The sequence below is a fragment of the Natator depressus genome, chromosome 8 (assembly GCF_965152275.1).
Source record: "Natator depressus isolate rNatDep1 chromosome 8, rNatDep2.hap1, whole genome shotgun sequence".
Classification (NCBI taxonomy): Eukaryota; Metazoa; Chordata; order Testudines; family Cheloniidae; genus Natator; species Natator depressus.
In genome coordinates, this window is record NC_134241.1 from 8,273,779 (window position 1) to 8,288,764 (window position 14,986).

General features: G+C 39.4%; 1 protein-coding gene across 2 annotated transcripts in view; it reads left to right on the forward strand.

Moving 5' to 3' along the window:
- The window catches only part of ADAMTS2 (ADAM metallopeptidase with thrombospondin type 1 motif 2), a 264,054-nt gene that overhangs the window by 200,999 nt on the left and 48,069 nt on the right, over window positions 1-14,986 (forward strand). For both annotated transcript variants that reach the window (XM_074960336.1, XM_074960335.1), the window contains exon 5: window positions 3,570-3,653. In XM_074960336.1, coding sequence (XP_074816437.1) covers window positions 3,570-3,653 — 84 coding nt within the window. The remainder of the gene's footprint in view (window positions 1-3,569; window positions 3,654-14,986) is intronic.

Consider the following 14,986-nt stretch of genomic DNA (forward strand, 5'->3'; position numbering starts at 1 on the left):
GGGTAACTTACCTCTGATAACACCTGCAAAAGTACAAGGGCTATTATTATTATTTGTATCGTAATAATGCCCAAAAGCCCCAGTAATGATCGGGGTCCCATTGTGGCAGGCACTTTAAAAACACATTAATGTTTCTCAAACCTAACATACACAAAGCATAATGCGTCCCTCACAGCTAGGGTTACCATACGTCCAGGTTTTCCCAGACATTTCCTCTGTCCACACGGATTTCTCAAATTAGAGGAAATGTCCAGGATTTTTATGAAGCAGATGTAGCATCTCAGAAAGAGCTGGCTCCGCATCCCAATGGGTCCCTCCCTGCACCCGCAGCTGCCGGATCCCACCCACCCAAGCCCTGGCTCCCAGGACTGGGGATGGGGAGAGGCAGGGAGGCACTGATTGACAACTGGCACTGCAATCTTGGCCTGCGCCAGCTGCCCTACCACAGTGACAGGGCGCGGTCACTGCCCCCCACCTCAAGAGTGAGGCCCTCCGGCAGCCTCCAGCATAGTTTTTAATTAAAACACTGTGAAAATAAACCATGGAATTAAATTACAGGAAAAAATGGTCTGATCTACAGTAGTTTTGCCAACCCCCCAAAATACTTTTCCAAACCTTGAACTCTTTTAGATTCCCCCAGCCCTACTAGTCACCCTCTGTAAATGCTGAATCACCACGTGACATCTCATGAGACTTGATGCAAAATCTGCCCTTCCCAGAGTGCAGGAGCTGCAGTTTTGAGAGCCTTTTTGTGTGCTCTGCTTTCCTGTGCACCAGCATAACATTAGAATCCTACCCTCACGGATTAAGGACAAACAGGAAGCTCAGTTCTGATATCTCTTAGAGTGGTGTAAACCAGGGTATCACCACTGAAGTAACTGGAGTTACACTGCTGAATAATTAGGATGAAGTCAGAATCAGCACTACATCTCTTACTCTAGACACTTGCATTTTTTTGTATCGGGCTATCTGTACACTGAAGTAAATAGATCTGCTTTTAATGCAGAAGTTATATGTTTGAGGAAAAACACCTCAGATCTCGGGCTTTAAAATTCCATGGTTCTACTGGTAATTTTCTGTTTCAAGGGGTAATTCTCATGCACATTTGAGCACATCCATTTCAGAGCTCAGTCACTTGGATCTCCTTTCTTTAATAGCACATTGAAACAAACAGATGCCATTCACTTCACACATTGAAATAAGTGTGAATCTATTTCAGTGTGTTATCATATGCTTTCCCCCCATTTTAAATAACCAAGGAAATGAAATGCAAAGAAATGATTAATAGTAGAGCTAGTCAGGACATTTCTGTCCGAATATTTTTCCATTGGAAAATGCCATTTTGTCAAAATCAAAACTTTCCATGGGAATGTGTAATTTTTGATGAAATTTTGTTTTAAAAAAAAGTTTCAACCTTATTGGAATGGAGCATTTTAATATTTTTTTGAAGTAACTTATTGTTTTGAAATTTATTTTATATTCCATTTAAAATGATGATAAAATATAACATTAAAAGAATCAAAATCTGACTCTCAATCCTTTTCCTGGGTTGCTCGTAGAGCACCCTAACAAAGTACTGCTTTATAGAGCCACAGTTTCGCCCAGTAAAAGAGCCAGAGGGTCCAGCTCCCACAGAAGGAGTATTGCATTGGAGCTGAATCAATCCCTAGATATGACATTCGGACCCTGGGCTTTGATTTGGCCCTATATTTGAGAGAAAACCTACTACATAGATGCCAAGGAACTTTTACAATGTTTATGCTTTTCTAGTCATTCACAAAATGTGTTTCTTAGATGTCAGTTGGGTGAACTGTGTAACAATGTTTCAATACCGTTCTGTCAACATATTCCTGCCAAGTTTTAATTTGGCATGTAGTAATGATACACTTGATGTATTGCTTCACTATTGTTAAAAAAGGCGGAGGTTAAGTTCTGAAGGCTAATGGGAAAGGAGTGTGTCACAATTGGGGTTATGCCTCACGAACTAATAAAACACCTTAGTTACATGTCATGCTTATTATTTCCTATACACCGAAGATTTTATTCAGTGTTTATTTTATGTATATTTAAGTTACTGCAAATTTCAGCTCGTTATCAATGAGGCGCATATTCTTATCCCAATGCACAGAGAATCAGGCAGATTAGCATCCCTGCATCAAGATGATAATACTCTTGAGTTGTGGGGCATCTAGTAAAGAACACAATGAAATGTCCTTGTCAGCACAAAACTTTCCTTTTAACACATAATTTATTTTAAACAAGTGTATATGTAAATCCTTCAGTATGTTAATCTGCTGTTTTAAAAGTCCCTGAGAGGAAAGATGAAGATATTTCAAACATAGGAGCCTAAAGTTAGGGTTCTAAATTCACATTTAGGCACATAAATAATTGACCTAATTTTCAAAAGCACCAAGGACTAAGTAGCTGTCACTGCCTTCATTGGGAACTGCAGGGTGGTCACTACTTTTGAAAATCAGGCCTCTTTTTAGGTGCCCAAATGTGAATTTAGAAGCAAATTTAGGCTTGTATTTTTGAAAATCTAGACCAAATGTTTAAAATATACTTTCAAATAACAGTCAAAGAAATTTTTGTGAAATAGTACGTGATTTTTACAGAGAGATCAGAAGTGAGTTATATTTTATATCGTCCCTTTGGGACACATATATATTGAAAAAATAGGAGTGTATTGATCTTGTTTTTAATAAACAACTCTCCAGAAGCTTAATAACGTATCCCAGTGAATGTTTCTTATGTCAGAAACACACCATGAAATATGAGCTATTCTTTATGTCCCACACATAAAATAGTCCAGTTTTGGCCCATGATTTACTAGGGGCACTAATGATCCGAAGGGAAGGGAACAGAGAATATATTTTCCTTGCAGATATTTATTTATCTACTTATTCTAATTTGTAAAGCAAAAAACCAAACATATTTATAAGACCCTAAGTTGGCCTTCTTTCATTCCTCCCATCATAGATGACCCCAATCAGCTCTTTTAATAGATAATATTTTGCCCAGCTTGCTTATAGTATTATTTCTTCTGTATTCCTTGGACTTCTGTAGTTCATTCTCCATTATAATATCCATAGCATTGTCTTCATTGCAGTTAATCATACATGCACACAAGCAAACTATTCTATGTATGTATAATACAAAACCCCCTGTTTTCTGTGTTAGTATTTTACAGATTTTGTTATGCTTGTATAGTTTTAAGTTAATTTTGACACAATAAAAACAACTCATTTGATTGACTGCTTTATAAGGATATCATCCTTGAGAGTATTTTCGTACTTTAGTCTGTGATTTAGGGAAGCACTGTTTAAGTTTCACTGACTTTAATTGGTTCCTGAACAAAGATGGTTTCTGATTTGATGCCTATATGGAGCCTTTATGGTAGAGCCCTGTAGTTCACATAGAAAAAGTTCTCTTTCAAGTAGTGGAAGTGCCCCTTTTGTGGTTGATCTGTATCTTAAAGACACAACATATAAAAAGCTTATGTTTTATCATTGCTACTGTGATTACTTATTGACAGAATCATTATTAAAAATATCTACACTCTTTTGCAGGTGAATGAAATCTACCATGACGAGTCCTTAGGTGCCCACATTAATGTTGTTTTGGTGAGGATAATCATGCTGAGCTATGGGAAAGTAAGTAAAGGCTAATTTTAATAATGGATCTAGATGTTTCCAGGATTCTTTTAATGAACTGTGTAATTCATTTGTGACATATACTACTCTATTTTAATTTGTTCATTGTCTATTAATATAGCATTAATGTATAATATGTAATTTACATCTACACTTGTTTGTTTATTATATGAAATGCATGCTGGAAAATAACTGTAACATAAAATTTCCTGTTGTGTTTTCTCTTATTATGTCATTTTAAGTTACCGCTTTGCTTTGGCAGTATTATTTCAAGTTTGTTCTAGATAACTTATGGCAAATTTCATGGGTATTGACCCTTTTGGCCACTAGAGGGGTGTGATATATACTGTGTATGTTATACATGCATAAGAAAGCAGTAACACGTGACTGTGTGTATCATAGAATATCAAGGTTGGAAGGGACCTCAGGAGGTCATCTAGTCCAAACCCATACTCAAAGCAGGACCAGTTCCCAATTTTTGCCCCAGGTCCCTAAATGGCCCCTTCAAGGGCTGAACTCACAACCCTGGGTTTAGCAGGCCAATGTTCAAACCACTGAGCTATCGCTCCCAGTTATTTTAGCATACAGTAAGTGCATTGTGGGCTCAGTTCTGCTGAGCACAATGGCTCTGATCCAGCAAATCCCTTAAGTTTGTACTTAAGTAAAGTTGGACGACACATGTTTAAAGTTAAGCATTTGCTTTGTTGGATTGGGGCCAGAGTGCCTTGCACTTTGCAGAATCAAATCAAAATTAAGAATTACAAGGTTTTTTTTATTTTCTACTGTTCTGTTGCTGTTTCTGTGGAATGGGTCAGTTTACAAGCAACGCTCCTGTAAAGAACATTGAAATGATGAGTGATTTTGAAAGTGGGATTACTTTAAAGCCTTTAGTACTTTTACCCCAGTTTTGCCTGAGCAACTTCTAATTCCTTGGAAACTGGAGGAGAGTTATAAGCATGTTTATAACATTCACTGAATGAGGACAAGCCCTACCAATTCCTCTTAGGTACAGCAGCACCTGCAACTATTCAAGTGAAAATATTTTTATGATCTAGCTTGCCTTTTTGTGACTACAGTTACTGTCATTTGGACATTCATGAGCTGTACCTGATTTGCAGAGTCAGCTAAGTATTTAGACATGCAAGTGGCCTAAATGGTATCCATAAACAATAGAGAGTCAGTTCAGCTGGTATAAATGGGTGTAGCTCCAGTGAAGTCAACAGACTTACACTGAGTTACCATAGCTGAAGATTTGGCACAACACCAGCTCTTTGCTGAGAGTCAGGAGGCCCTGAGTTCTAATCCAGGCTCTGCCACTGACTCACCACGTGGCCTTGGGTTAGTCAATTGACCTTTCTGTCTGAGCTTCCTTTTCTGTAAATTGAGGATAGTAATACTTTCTTGCCTGCCTCACAGGGTGATGTGTTTTGGAGATACAAAGTGATATATAAATGCTAAGATAAGGAAAGGAGTGTGGGGAGAGTGTTTGTATCTGCCATTCTATGGCCCAGCATTCATAGTGTGTATATTTAGAAAGTTGGGTTAAAATAGGGGAAATAACTTAATAATTGTTATATGGATAATAATTGAGAGAGTGTAAACAGGCTAATAATTCTCAAGTTGGGGTGGTAGAAGATACCCATGCAGCTGGAACCTTTATCAGTCAATCAGATGCCTTGTTTTATAATGCCCATGTATTAAATGTATGCATTGCTATGTCTATCTCTGTATAGTTATACATCTATAATAATCTGATATCTTGCAACTTCTGCTGGTTTATCTGCTGAAATACAGTAAGTACAGTAGATCCCAATTCCACTTTCAGATTCTTGTTTGCGTTCCAAGAAGAGGGTGGGTTGTTTTTCAAGAAGAAAAGAGGGAAAAAATCTAAACAAAAAATATTGTTCATTAATAATTTGCATCTCACTGATAGTGCAGACCTGTATAGAAAGCAGTGTGCTTCTGTGTCACTAGTTTGTATCCCAACTAGGTTAGCAGAGGATGAAAACATTCACTCTGTAATGGCTGTTTGGCCTGTGTGAAAGGAGCAGGTGATCCCAGTCAAGTTTCCAATGGGCATATGATCACATTACAAAAATGACCATTGCAGTTAGCGCCAACCGCTCCTTTTATTCGCAGGCTCAGTAGTGAGTAACCTGGAGCTGGATTGTGATACCCAATGGGTAGCATCTTAGTCTGCGAGTAGCCCCACTGATTTCAACAGAATTGTATGTGGAGTAAGGTACCATTCGGGTATCAGAATCTGATCCTGAATGAGCATAGAGACTGAGCTCCGCTCTCACTTCCAGAGGTTTTGGACCTGGTTCTCATTTACACTCCAGCCTCTTTGCACCATTCTGAAAGTGTAAAGGGGGCTTTAAATAAGTGTAATTTTATATAATTGTAATTTACCCCCTACTTTGAGGCCCCGTTACCTAGCTAGAGCAGTGTAAAGGAGTCTCAGTGTAAATGAGAACCAGGCCCAGATTTCTCTTCAGAATAGGGTTGTTAGGGAAAGGACATTGTACTGCCCCTGCCTTTTCAATCTGTTCTGTGGGGGGCGGGAAAGAGGCTTCTCATGGTGTGCCAGCAGAAGCAGTTTTAGAACTAAAGGGATGTGTGCAAGTTAAAACAATGCAAGAATAAAATGGCCTGTTTGGCTTCACTATGTGAAAATATCACCACATAATCTTGTTTGAGTAAAGTATTGCTTTAGAAACCTTCCAGTGGGTACCTTAAGGTTTGCTTGCTTCATTCAGAGCAATTTGGTATATAGATCACCAGCATGATAAATAACCATAATAATTACATTGGGGTTCCATAATAGATGGGGCATGGATGAGTGATGCACTGTTTTTCCTTTGAGGTTGTGACACAGTTGTGAGTTATGGCAAGTACCACCCACCCCCAAACAGCCTTTCACTGTATTGTTTTTTAAAAAGGTTTATTTTATTTTATACAATATGTCATCTGTTGGTGAGGGTAATACAGACAATACTGTGGGTTGCATAGCAACCAGCTTTTCAATGGTTGTTTTTTGAAGGAATCACAGTCACTGAACTGCACTCATTTTCAGTATTTTCGGGGCAGTAAAATAAACCTAGCTGTAATTTTGAAAGTTTCAGGTCCTTGAAATTTCAGCAATTAGATGAGAATGAACAAATATAGAAGGGATACAGGAAGTTGCTCCTCTACATTCGTTGTGATAACATATTGCAGCTATCTAATGAACTGAAATCAAAACATCTGAGATAATTGGATTGAAATGGCACATTTTTCATGCACAAATTATTGCTTCTGCAATTAAGCCAAGCATGAGAGAATGGATATTTTTTCATAAGGACTAAGGCTAGACTGTGACTTTACAATATGTCTTGAGTAAAGGGCAGCATATAGCTGTGCTGCCCCAGGAGTAGACCCGGGAACAAATTGTGACTGAGAGTCACAATTCATTTCCTAAAAAGAAAAGGAGTCCTAGTGGCACATTAGAGACTAACCAACTATACTCCTTTTCTTTTTGCGAATACAGACTAACACGGCTGCTACTCTAAAATTCATTTCCTGGATCCCCACTTGTTTATATCAGTAGCAGATTACTACCCGCTCTTCTGCATAAATGCAACTACACCAGCAGGCACATTGAGGGTGCATGGCAACACGGCTCCACCCAGTCCCCACTTTTGCACCACACCTGTGAGTAGGACAGGGGATATTGGTCCTCCAGAGGCTGTTTTCTGCACTGTACTCTGAAACATTTAGCCCATGCAAAAGAGAAGGGGGACACTTTCTATCCACTCACTCCCCTGAACAGGCACGTAAAGCAAACAATGATTTTGTCCTTATTCAGTGACTTGAAAATGGGTTTTTTGGGATGTATGTGCCATAACTATAGCACCACGGCAGCAAAGGTATCATGAAGAAGATTGTTCAGTCAGATGCATATTTCCCAATTAATGTCTAATTTAGTTTGTTTCTTTCTAATTTTAATCTGGATTCAATTCAAAATTCATGAGAGATACAAGGTGGGTGAGGTAATATCTTTTACTGGACAAATTTCTGTTGGTGGGTGGGACGAGCTTTTGAGCCTCTGGAAAGCTTGTCCCCTTCACCCACCTTGTCTCTCTAATATCCTGGAACCAACACGGCTACAACAACATTGTAAATAATATATGATAATTCATGTTTGTCTTCCTTTCTGAAAAAAAGTATTCATTGTCTTACGGAATGTTCAACATTCAGTAAAGACAGAGATATTTTGAAGTGCCCACATACTGCAGTGATGGGGGCTTACAGTTGCTGTAATTAGATTTTTTGGATGGAATATAGGGAAGAAGAATACTCAAAGAAAAAAGAAATAGGGCTTGTTTCCTGCTCTATTGATATCAGAGGTAGCTAGATCTATTCCCAACTTTGTAAATTACAGATAGATTTGGGGGGACAGCTATTACCCACCACCTAAATTAATAATTCAAACATATTATTTGATATAACAGCTCTGTAATCCAATCTAATATTAAAATAATCACAGTGAAATAAACAAAATAACAACCAAAAAACCTCACAGAGAAAATGATAGAAGACAAGATGAATGACATGAGAATGAATAAAAACGACAATTTGTAGTAATAATTCTTAAGATTTAGATAGTGTTTTATATTCCAAAGTGCTGAACAAACATGAACTAATGTATTCTCCCAACTTCCCTGTGAAGTAGGTGAGTAAAGATTATTATTTCCATTTCACAGTTATGCAACAAAGATGTTACATGAATGTTCCAATACAACACAGCAAGTAATTGGCAGACCAGGGTTTAGAATTCTTACATTCCTGGCTTCCACCACCATGCTCAGGCCATCAGACAATACTGCTTCTGTACAAATGTAGCAAGTATGCTAGAATATGTTGATGTCTCATAACAGCAAGAGAGAAAGCTAGACACACATTAACCATAACAGGCATCATGCAAATGGAAAAGAATTCAGGAAAGATTTTCCTCTAGGATCGCGCTGGACGCAGTTCACCAAATGGACACCAGGGTTAAAATCCTGGCTCCATTGACTTCTGGGGATTTGATTGATTTCACCCCATATTTTTTCATGACATGATGTTTTATTTATCCTTGTGTATCTATTTTTTTCAAATTTAACTATGACAAATGGTATTTTGATGCCTCCGTGTGGATAGGAAGTAACTGAGCCAGCCATGCTGGTAAGCAGTGGCTTGCTTTGAGCCAGCTTCCTTTTTTCTCCATTCTTCACAGCAGGGTAATGTGAGTAATGTAGCTAAGGTGGAACTACAAGTATGGAGAGGCTGGAAGGACAAGCTTATTCGATATTGAATGAGGTGCCTGACCTGACCACCTTCCATTTGCTCCTAGTTGGTTTAGAGAGGGGTCTGCTGTGGTTTTGGGGCTCAGTTGGATGAGATGCTGAACACCCTATACTTCCAATGAAATCAATAGGTTCAGGAGGCCCTTAGTAGCAGATTATAGAATTGATGCACTTTTGCCAAAATAGTAACTGTTACCTATGGTATTTATTTATTTAATCAGTCATTCCTTAATTTATTTTTGTTACTGCTTATCACATGAATTGTGGTAACACCTAAAATCACCAATCAGGATTGTCCGAGGCACTATACCGACACATAGGAAGATAGGGTCCCGGACCCCAATTGCATGCACCTGACTCCATGCAGGCGTAGACTGAGTTGCAGGACCAGACCCTAAGTATTATTTATTTGTGTATTGAGCTTTGCTTGTTGTGTTGCTGTGTATGTAAGTTTGCATCACTTTTTCATTAGTTTATATCGGGGGTGGAGGGGTATTTTATCCCCTCTCCTTCTGTGGGAATGAACGAATCACCTTAATTTTAAATCAGACTGATTACATATTGTTTCTCAACTCATTTTGTTGCGGGCCTTGTGGGGTGCTGCACTGGCTGACCCTATACACTGTACTTTGTATTTCTGATTTACTTATATTTATGCAGAATTAGCAACTGAGAAATCACTATTATCAAAAAGTGTTAGAAATCCTTCAAACACAAAATGTCAGTTTGCTGAGTGAGCTCTTTTTGTTAGTGTGGTTACCATGGACACCAGATACTCTCTTTTATTTATTTTTCCTTATCTAGTTCAGTATGACAGGAGAGAATAAATAAATTAATCTAATATATAATAAATGACAGAAATGCCATGTAGAAATAATCTGAACAGAGTATTTTATGGCGTGTTTGCTCATTTAGAAAAGGAAAAGCATAGATTTTAGATTGCCTCAAAAATATACACGCTGCTGTACTCTAACTTTCACTATCAATGCTTTTAAATCTAACAAGTTAAGGTTCCCCTGCTCACCCCCCAGGGAGTTTCTGCAAATTCCGAAGAATGGCAGTGTCTTGCTAGTTGTTACTCTTGGAGCACCATCTAATGGATGAGTTATGAAAGATCTTTTTTCTAGCAAGACAAGCCAAAGTTCTTTACATTCTTGTCATTTGATACCCACTCATCAGCATTAATATACAACCAAAGCCAGTTATTCCAAATCCCAGTTAACCAAAACCCTCAATTAACCAAAATGTGATCATGTCCCTGATATCAATATGTGGTTCACAGAGATTCCCAATTTTAATGTTCCTGAAAATTTTGGATTACTTCGGATTACATTTTTTTCTATAAAAACTTTTAATGTTTGCAATATTTCTAATATTCCACAGGGCAGAATCTTAACTATTAGCTGTCCCTGCTTTCTCCTCCACACAGGCAGGTTGTTCCCCTACCCATGACCTGTCTACTCAGCAGACATCCCGTGATGTTTCTGTCGCCTGCCCCCTGCAGCCCCCAAAAGTTCCTGGTTCTCTTGCTGCAGTGAGAATGAAGTTTCTCTCTCCACTGGCAGCTGAGTAACGTTCTCCACGGTCCTGCTGGGGAATATGTTCTTTTCAGGTCTCTCCAAGATCCTAGCCAGTTGTAGCACCTGCAGGCTCTTGGAAGCCAGCAGCACAGACATGTCCTTAGCAACCAATACCACATGCCTCTTCCACCTCCTACTCAGCAAGTGCCTGCTAGCCAACACGCCTCTGTGTTTGCAGACTAAACAGGGATGGATTTTTGCCTCACTCCGAGTCTTGTTTTTTCTGCCCAGTCTGTTTCTACTCCTGTTTTTCTCTTCTTCCTTGGAGTCTCATTTTCTTTGCACAGGGACCAATTCAACCCATGCTCGCCTTACCTGGGCGTGGGGGAAGCTCACCTTTTGTCTACAATGGGAAATAATATAAAGAGTTATGTAGCATAAAGAGTTATGTTATCTTGGTATCTCAACTTCTGGGCACCCCAAGTCCATCAAGTCTTTCCATGAACCATCTCCACCATATCTCATGTCCCATCTGCCATGCCTACCCTCATCTGTAACACTCAGTGCCTGATGCCACAGGACCATCCCTATGGTTCCCATGGATTTCTAAGGAGTTCTCTTCAGCAGGGTGGAAGTGGGACTCTAGTGGGACTCCAGGAGTCTGGGAGGATCCCAGGAACCTAGCAGAATCTGTGATGGCCATTATTGGTTGCACCCTTGCCTCATCCGTTTTGGGAATCCTTGCTAAATAGCAAAAAGCAGTTATTCAAGAGAGGCACCGTCTGTTAACCAGCCAGGTTTCCCATTGCTTGATGCTACCCTGTGGTGAATAAGGAGTAGTGACCAATGGACCAGTGGATATTCATGCTCAAAGACCTTTGAATATAATTATTATGTCTTAGTGAAGAAAGTGCACTGAATGTTTCCTGTCCCCAATGTGAACTCTCAAATGGTTTCCCTGTCTAGAATCCTTCCTGCTAACTGAGATCATAGCTTCCCTACCTATGTCACTGGTGATCCCTTTAATGGACTTGCCATTGGGTGTCTGAGTTTGTATTATAAGTGCTTATTTGCACCATATCTTTTGTGTAAAGCATTCTGATGTCTGAATCCAAACTCTCTACCTGGTTTATTAATCTGTTATTGTCAAAGCTTCCAGTGCTTCAACATTCTTGTTTTGCCAAAGTCCAGACATCAATTTGGCAGGCCATTCTTTTACCTATTCCAGTATTTTCCCCCACAACTCTTTTAGGAATTCCCTTCTCATGTCCTCTTTACTGTATTAGAAGAAATGATAAATACATCCTTATGTCTAAACATAAAACATATTTATTTTCTCTCATTTTTGGCACAAGCTAGTTTTTGTTCTCCATTAAGTACTTTGGAATGATAAGGATTTATAGTACTGTATGTACATTTAAATTGCTGTGGCTCTTGTTATGGTAACATTGTTGTCCTAGCAACATGACTTGTGCAAATGGAAGGCCAGAGTTCACATGTGTATTTTGTACAAATTTTGGAAGACACAGGATGGATCAATTAGTCATCCATTTTATATCATCCCACATAGAGTAACCTTTCATAAGTATTAACTGCACACCGCTGAATATACTATGCCTGAAATGCTTAAGAAAATGCTATTTTTAAAAAAGCAAATGTTAAGATTGGACTCTAAAATACCCCTTTTTGCCCCTCATCCAAGGGTATTTATCCTTTACACCACACCTGACATACATTGACTTTTTTTGAATCGCCTAAGTGGTTACTAGATATCACAGATATAATATGTTCCCCATAGGAAGTGCTGCTTAATGAGTGGATGGCTACATTTTGTGCCATTATCAAGTGGTCTTCAGATATAGGATGAGTTGTATTAATTCATGATTGACAAGTGCAGACTTCAAAAGCACACTTAGCCATTGCACCTAACTGGAGATCCAATAGCATTCAAAGGCCCAACAAAACTGTTAACTCCTCTGCCCCCTTGCACTGCTGATTTAAAAGTCATGCACATATTCCATCAATCTGCCATTTCTTTCAGTTGCTTTCCTCAGCCAATAACCATTACTCCTCTCTTATCCTGGATGAATCTTAGCCAAGTAACTGTTGTCCAAATTCCAAACTTGGCTGCATGCTTGTAAGTAATTGCACCATCCAGATCTGATGAAACAGAGACATAGAACTGAGTGTCATCTTACTAACTCTTCTAGCAGCCTCACATTAGAGGTAATTGGAAAAAAATTCAAAATAGATTTTTGTCAGAAAAAACTGTTTTGACTAAACCAATTTTTTTAATGAAATGGTTTTGATTAAATTTCCCATGAAAGAAAAAAACATTAAAATGATTATTTTTTTATTTGGAAACTTTTTTTCTTGAAAATTTCAAATTTTTGTTTCAAAATTCCAAAATTTTGTGATACAGGTTTTCATTTTTTATATTTTTACATTGCATTACAACACAAACAGGAGACACTTTGATCTAGAAAATATATTTCAATCAGTACTGAGTAACATCTGCCCTTAATTATTTTTAAAATAAAATAAAAATAATAGAATATTTCAACTGATATATTGTCATGAAATAATGTAAAATCATAATTATAATGATGATAAAATATAAAAATGAGAAAAAACATAAAGTAAATTCCAAAAGAAGTTTTGGATTTTCATTTTGCAGGAAATTTCAAAATATTTGTTTCCATTCCAAATTGGAAAAAAACCCACAATTTTGAAATTTCCCCAGAAAAATGCAATTTTCGGGACAGGGTGATAATTTGCAAGATTGGCCACAACAAAAGATGGTGGGGGGAGGGTTAAGCAGATGCTGGACAAACCTTCTTAAGGAATTCCTATCACCTTGCTTTCCAAATACACCTATAATGGACCCAAGATCTCCCTTCTAAACTTCACCCACCAAGAAGTACAAAGACCCAATATGCAAATTGTAATTGGAAACTCCCTCAGCACTTCAGTGAGTGACACTGATTGAAACTCAAGCAGAGAAGATTTAACATTAGTTCTTTCCTACTCCACACCAAACCATGGTTCTGCTACCTGTGAGGCTGGTAATCCAGCCTGATTTGTGTATTCTTATTCATGGAGTAGCTGGAAGACTTCAGAAATTGTGAAACTTTTTATGCTGCAGCTGAGAGGAGCCAACACAGATTACCCAGACATTTCACCTCTAGGGTCAGTTTGTGGATCTTTCACACCCCTGAGCCACCTAGCTGGGTCGGCCTGACTTTTTTGGGGGGGGGACCTGGATTTGTGCTGGAAACGGCCCACCTTGATTATCATACACATTGTAAGGAGAGTGATCACTTTAGATAAGCTATTACCAGCAGGAGAGTGGGGTGGGGGGAGAGAAAACCTTTTGTAGTGATAAACACCCATTTTTTCATGGTCTGTGTGTATAAAAACATCATCTGTATTTTCTACAGTATGCATCCGATGAAGTGAGCTGTAGCTCACGAAAGCTTATGCTCAAATAAATTGGTTAATCTCTAAGGTGCCACAAGTCCTCCTTTTCTTTTTGCGAATACAGACTAACACGGCTGTTACTCTGAAACCTGGCCTGAGTTTGTGTCACGTACACAGTGCAGTGAAATCCCCATTGAAGTCATTAAGAGTTTTGCCATTGCCTTCAATAGGGCCAGGATTTCACCTTGAGAGATCAGAAGACGGTATAAGTGATCGCAACACAGACTACCCTGGACTCACCTTCTCCTGACTTGTGGCCTGCTAAATTCCCTATAGCTGTGTGGCCATGCAGTTGCCTATTAAGCCCCACGCAGGGGCTCAGGGCTGAGGCGGGGAGAGATGCCTCTCCCCCAGCACAGACCTGCCGCAGCAGACAGAGACGCCTGTCTCCACCGGCCCCAGCATGGACCTGACCTGCCCCGGACTTGCCAGGGCCATGGGAGAGGCACATCTCCCCCAGCCCCAACCCACCCCCTGCACAGATCTGCTACGGCCGGGGAAGAGGTGCCTCACAACCCACCCCACCCCCACCAGCCAAGTGCTGCTGTGGGGAGAGAGAGCTGGGGGGAGTCCTCTCCCTGCCATAGCCCCCAGGCAGTCTGAACTCCAAACCCCTATCTCTGCCCCCCGCCCCGGAGCCCTCCCTTCCTCAATCCTCTGCCCCAGCACTGAGCCCCCGCTCCCACACTCTGAACCCCTCGGCCTCACCCCCACCATATGAATTTTGTTGCGTGCACCAATATGGAGGTGATGTGTCAGACATCACCTCCATATTGGTGCTCATAACAAAATTCATTCCGCACATGCATGGGAAAAAATAGAGGGGACACTGGTCATCATGATGCTTTTTTTATTTATTATTATTATTATTATTTTATTTTATTTATTATCATTAGAAGTAAGGCCAAACAGGTGTTTTCCATCTCTATGTTCTATGGGCCAAACTCTCTGCTGGTGTGACTCTGCTGAAGTTAGCAGAGAATTTAGCAATAGGTTTCTGTAA